Source organism: Dendrobium catenatum, unplaced genomic scaffold (assembly GCF_001605985.2).
Source record: "Dendrobium catenatum unplaced genomic scaffold, ASM160598v2 fragScaff_scaffold_488, whole genome shotgun sequence".
NCBI classification, from domain to species: domain Eukaryota; kingdom Viridiplantae; phylum Streptophyta; class Magnoliopsida; order Asparagales; family Orchidaceae; genus Dendrobium; species Dendrobium catenatum.
In genome coordinates, this window is record NW_021318950.1 from 1,594,867 (window position 1) to 1,601,726 (window position 6,860).

At 31.2% G+C, this 6,860-nt stretch overlaps 1 protein-coding gene across 1 annotated transcript in view; it reads left to right on the top strand.

Annotated features, from left to right (window-relative positions):
• Positions 1-538: 538 nt before the first annotated feature.
• The window catches only part of LOC110106478, a gene marked incomplete at its 5' end in the record, with an annotated part of 27,227 nt that continues 20,905 nt past the window's right edge, over positions 539-6,860 (top strand). The window contains 7 exon segments of the mRNA XM_020836406.2: positions 539-583; positions 683-824; positions 906-941; positions 1,218-1,337; positions 2,007-2,090; positions 2,154-2,272; positions 2,512-2,613. Of these exon segments, the coding sequence (XP_020692065.1) occupies positions 708-824; positions 906-941; positions 1,218-1,337; positions 2,007-2,090; positions 2,154-2,272; positions 2,512-2,613 (578 nt within the window).

Sequence of the window (6,860 nt, forward strand, 5' to 3'; positions counted from 1 at the left end):
ATTGTGCATCCTACTGATTAGATGAGTCTGAATTTGATTGAAATGTTGATCAAAATGACTCTCTAGTCGGTCAAAACGCTGGACCATCTCCTGAAAGTCATGTCCATGAGCAGGTGCAGGTGCAGGTGCTAGTGCTCGTGCAGGTGCTGGTGCTCCCCCTTCTCCCTCAGAATCCTATGATATTTTAACAGTGTGTCCCGTGTCTTCAATATTACATAATAATGTGAAATTTTACTTTAGGTTGTATATTAAAATTGTCCTGCTATTTCATTAACACGTATTGTATATTTGACTATCTGTCTTACACTTATGAGTTGAATATCTTATTCTTTAGAATAAATATCTTGTAAATTAGTTAGTAATAATAATACATATACTTCTCCTGACAGGAATTCTATCAAGAGGCCCTAACCTTTTTTTTTCCTTCTCTCTCACTTTTAAACTTTTTATGTTCATCAGTCTATAGATCTACAAAAATGAACAATAATCAATAGTGCTAATCTTGCTTTGTTTGTTTGTTTTTTTAATTTACTTGTAGTGCGTCATTTGTTCAAGTAACTGCAGAAGTAACTCATGGGATAAAGTATGTCTTCTACGTTAAACAAATAAATGCCGTTTGTTTGGTATTTTGGAATATATTGCTTGAACATCTAACAAGTGATGGTAAGAATTTTGCTTGCAGGATACGTTCCTCAATATAACATGAGATGGTATATTCAAGGGATGCTAGGAACATGAAACTCTTGTCACATATGCTATTTTTCACTGTAGTTATGTTGTTAATCGTTTTTAGGATGACAAAGTTCCAACATCAACAGACGGAGGTATAGCTCTGTTTGTGGAAGTATTACCCCTTTTCTTTTTAAACTCTTATCTGATTGCTATTGTTTTGTCATAATTTTCAGATGGAAAAAAAATCACGTCCTTTTGATTCACAGATGGTATGGATTAAAAAGTTGATCTTTTCTCTTCCACTTCAACATGATTAGTAATAGTTTATTCATAAGCTATTCACTTACGCTAATGCGTGCATCTTTTTTTTTTTTTTTTTCAGTTATTCATAAGTTTACTTATGTTTAATAGCTGTCAGCTTATGACTTTTCTAAGGTCATTATTATTTATCACTCATGCTTCTAATGTTTTATTATAACTCTACGTTAAGAACATGTGTATTTATTTGAAGGGTAGACTCATCATCTTCTTTGAACTTTCTACAGGAATCCTGGGAAGCTGATGAGACTTCAGCCAGGATAGGTTACTTACCTCATGGAATAATTAATCAAAATTCTGATATGGAATTAAAGCATCTTTGGATTAGGGGGACATCAGATCTGAAGGTTTGTATTCATTGTAGTATTTCCATATGTTGAAATTTCCTATTTTATTGCATTCCATTTACAAAATTCACAATTATAATCTTTTTGAATTTCTTGCTCAAAGACTTTCATCTCATGTTTTTCTCCTCGGTGATGTTGATTATGATTAGTTTTCCATTGCTAATAAGCTTTGCATTTATGGAGGCAAAACCCACAAATGCAACCCCAAGCTGGTTCTCTTGCTAGATTTTCTATGAAAAAAAATGTTTTAGTCAAATCTTTCAAAGTGGATCATATCTCAAATACTAATCATTGGTAGTTCTGTTTCAATATTATGAGTATTTCGTAGGAAGTCCTTTGTTTTTTTATCCATTATCTGATGCTAGGGACTGCTTTATAAAAAATGAAACAAAAAACATTATTATTTTACTTAATCAAACAAAATAATTAACACTATTTATCCACAATGACTGAAAATAATTCTTTTTATATCAGTTTGTACAAATGTTCTTACTAATATTGAAGTTGCCTTCACGCATTTTCCAATGCCGAGGATGTAGTCTTGGTGTTATATTAATTTTTGGCATACATATTTAGTGCAGAACTGGGGCTTGGTTTGCACTTCTTCGGGTGATGATTGTATATGTGTTTTTCATTTTGATAACCAAAGCCTGAATTCTTCTTTTTTAGGATGTTGGTCAAAATAATAGGAAGTTACTAGCAATATCTGTTGGCATAAATCAGAAGAGATATGTTGATGCCATTGTGACGAAGGTATTTATGAAATTAACACAATGCATGTTGGCCTTGAGCTTCAGCTAATCTTTGAGCCTTCAGTTTCTTCCAGAAAACTTTACAGTTATCCTATTCCACTATGACGGGAATGTTAATGGTTGGCAAGATTGCCCATGGAGTAGTGGAGCAATCCATATTAGTGCACAGAGCCAAACAAAATGGTGAGCATTCTTAGCGTGCAGCTTGTGAAGCTACCAGGTTTTATAAAGTTTTGGAACTTTCTTTTTTATTTAGTTTACTATGCTACTGTCTTAACTAGCTTTCTCTATCTTCATTTCTTGGTTGGCAATTTTTTTTCTTTGGCCTAGGATGCCTACAATGTTTTCTCCTTTTTAACATGGTTGTGAGGATTCTGCTCCTGTGATTTGTGGACTTAACACCACCTTTCACTGCATGGTAGGTGGTTTGCGAAGCGTTTCCTGCACCCAGATGTCGTCTCTATCTATGAATATATATTTCTTTGGGATGAAGATCTTGGCGTTGAGAATTTCCATCCAGGAAGGTGTGTATTGTGACTTAGCAACCTTTGAAAAACTTCCCTAATGTTGATAAAATAATTTCCATCTCCAATTGGGACTTTACTTGATTAGAATATGAAATTGCTTCAGGAATAAAAAAGCCTACAATGCTAAGGCATGTCAAGATGCTTATAGTTTTAAAGTAATAATAATGAGAAAAACACACATAGATGAGAAACCAAATACAAGAAATAAAATCACACAAAATTAATGTGATTCAATGATATGCATCTATATCCATAGCCACTTAGATGTCAAATAATCCCCTAAGTTTTCAAAGAGGTACATGGAGATATTAAATTTCATATAAAGTTGAAAATAATGATAAAGATACCACTTTGTCTATGTTAGTGGCATAGAGATTACACCCACCTGCTTCGAAGATAAAAGTTGGACATGGCGAAGAAGACATTTTTTATCCTTTTCTTTCTCTATTGAAAAAGTCCAAAAGAGAACTTCTCCCATTATAGTGGACTTCTCCTCTCAACACAACTGAAACCAACATCACATCCTTTTTTAAAAAAGTAGAAGACCTCTCTTCTATAAGTGCCATAAAACTCCTTGGCTTTTGTTCTCCGGATTGGCATCCGTCTTCCCCCATTCAATAAATGTTCTCTTCAAGAACTTTACAATAATACTAGATATTCAAAATATTTTTATAGCCCACAAAAATGAATTATAAAAAGATTTTCATTTAAAAATGAGATTCAAAATTTAGAAGATTTTCTTAATGAGAAGATTTGCTGTTCAATTCAAACAATCTCTTAACTAGAAGATGGAATTTTTCAATGTACTTATTTAGTAGTTGTGTTTGAATACTTATGTCTTTGACACCTCCTTTCATCAGTGTGGGCTCCGAAAATTCGGCCCCGGCCTCCACTCGCTTTTCTTATTCGGCGAGGGAGTTTTAACGAACTAAGTTCCGAGGTAAATTTTGGAAGGCAGATGGGTTTGTAGATAAGACACTACCCAGAGATTTCGCCCTCATTTTTTTTCTCTGGATATTGTTCATTGGTCAACAATCAGTTGCAAAGATTTTAAATGAATTATAAAAAGATTTTCATTTTAAAAACTTTTAATCTAAATCATCTCCTTGTTGGTTTGAGTAACTATTATTTCTTCTTTTTTTTCTGTTGATAACACTATTATTCTATTTGGTTGTAACACCTAGCAAGTTGTGATGCTGTTAGGGTGTAGATGCACCTCATAATACTTTTGTGTGTCTAGGTCTCTTAGATTTGCATCAACATAGTTTTGCAATTTTGGTTTAGTTTCCCTAAATTGTAATGAGTGATTTGTTGTGCTTCAAGTAGTGTAAGATCACTTTCACAACTTTCTAATATTTATTTCTTGGATTTGATGCATCGCCAAATGACAACTTCCATTGCATGAATAACATCGGGTGCTATGAAAACCATTGCGTGGCTGAGAACCAAATGTTGATGCCTAAGGGACTTTAACCATATAATCAATCTCTTCATCGATTTAGGGGTGTATAGTTGAGCTTGAATGAATTTTTTCTGTGCTCATGTTCGGTTCATTTGAATTTTCATATTTATTTTTTCAAAATGATTCATGTTTTGAAACTATCTTAAACATCATCTTCATTTTGAGCTTGTTCGAATTAGAGCCAAACATGACCGAATAAGGTTTTATTTGCGTTCGACTCGTTCAAAAAATGATCTCAATAACTATTTAATATCATCTCATTCACCTACCAAACAAGTTGAATGCAGTTGTTCACGAATGACTAGCTTTTTTAACAGCCTTGCATCTATCTTTGGTGATTGCTTCTTTGAGAGCTTAAAGTGACTGACAAGGAGGGTAGTTCGCTGACTTTTCTTTTATCATTTTGAACATATTGACACATGTTTAAAGCATTGAGATTGTGCTAGGTTTAGAATACCTGTAGCTTTGTTTTGGTTAATACTCATAGCCAAAATCCTCTTTACGTCCTCTAGATCTATTTTATCAAATTCCTTTGTCAAATGTTGCTTCAACTTATAGACTTTATCTTTGCCCTTTCAATCAACATGTCGTCAATATCTTATGAAAGCAAGATAATATAAACTTTTTCTAGTTTCTTTTATATAATAACAATCTCTTTATACCATTAGTGAGGAGATTGCTTTAAGCCTTATATTTTCATTTTCATTGAAGATAATGTTGTATGCCTTATAATAACAATCTCTTACTATTTAGATATTACCAATTAAGATACTTATATTTTCATTTCTCTCTATTTCATATATGTGGTATATTGTATCCCCAGCCAATATCATCAGAGGGTGTGTAACACCCCACAATATTCCTTACCAGTAATATAGAGTGTCACATAATAAACATAACATTCATTCTTTACTTCTATCATTCCTCATTAAATTCATATTTGAATAAAAACATCCAACTACAATTTTATTTATATAATAAACGGAAGCATCCAATTAATCCAAATTTCATAACATAAATATTTACAGAGCTACTAAAAAATCCAAAAGAGTATAACACTGAACAATCTACTTACCTTAAATATAGACTTATAAACAATGTTAAACAATAGAATATAAAGTGAAATAAACTTGAACCTATTATGCATCAAGTTTTCCCTTTCTTTTTTCCTGTAATAATAGCCGATATAAAATAGCTGGTGAGCTATGAGGCTCAATAGGTTATACAAATTAAATAACAGTTAAATTGCATGATTATAAAACTTACAATATTGAAATCATAAATGAATCAAACTTGTCATTATTTATAAAACAACATAAATCATATTTAAAATTATTCTTTACTTCCTTTGAAGTTTATATTGAATATCAATATTAATCTTCTAAAAATTTGGCTAAACTTTCATAAGAATGCTCAATGTAGCTCAGGTAAATTTGGCATTATCACAATTGAATAATATAATGGTTCTTTTTGCCTCTTTAGAAGTCCCTTTTGTCCCACTTGATATGCAAATATCATGTCTCTGGGTCCTTTTTGCCATACATGTAATACATGTATCATATATGGTATCCTTTTTGCCCCTAGGGTTCCTTTGTCCCACCTGTAATTACATGTATCATGCCATTTTTATAGCCATTCATTTCTAATTTTTTATATTCAATAGATTTCACGGCATAGTAATCATAGTTGACTTGTCATGTACAAAATTCCATAAGAATATATCTATTACTATGCTTACATACAAGGATGTATTGGCAATATTAATTTTAATGAGCTCTTTCCAAATTATTATCAACTAGAAAAATATTGAAAGAATCATAATAAATCTTATTTTAAAGTTCAATGTTATAGGTATGCAAGTGGTTGTTCATACATGAGAACTTGTATGTATACTCATTTTCATTATTAGAATCTTAATAATGTAATTATCATTATATATATATATATATATATAAAAAATTTCTATAAGATGGTGGTGAGACCTGCATGTTTTATGGACGAATGTTGGCCATTAAAAGAGAGCATAATTATAAGTTAAGTGTTGCAGAGATGAGGATGCTTAGGTGGATGAGTGGCTTGACCCTTAGAGATAGGATACGAAATGACATATACGTGAAAAGGTTGGAGTAGCTCCAATGGAAGTAAGATTAGAGAGAGTCGCCTTAGATGGTTTGGTCATATTAACGGAGGCCTTCCGATGATCGGTAGAGGTAGACTAAAAAGACTTGGTTAGAAAATATTATAAATGATTTTTCTTTATTAGATTTAATGAGAACTTGACTTTTAACCGGACATAATGGCAAAAAGGATTCATATAGCCGACCCACGTAGTGGGACAAAGGCTCGATGTTGTTGTTGTGTAAATAAATTTAAATTATTATAATAGAATTTTATTTTAGAAAAATAATAACAATTATATTATGATCCAATTTTTTTAACTTAAATTGATATAGTTGTATATATATATATTATTATATATATATATATATATATATATATATATATATATATATAATATATATATATATTATAAAAAAAGAGAGAGAGAGAGAGAGAGAGAGAGAGAGAGAGAGGGAAGAATAAATTTTATCATTATTAATTTTTATAAAAGTTTGAATAATATTAAATATTTAAATAAAAAAAGGAAAGAATTAAAGATATTTTCTTTAATAAAAAATGAGAGTAATTAGAGAGATATTTTTAGATATATAAGTCATGGTACTTACAAAGTTATATGTGCTCAATAATCTGAGTCGGAATAAGATTAAAAAGGGCAAAAGCC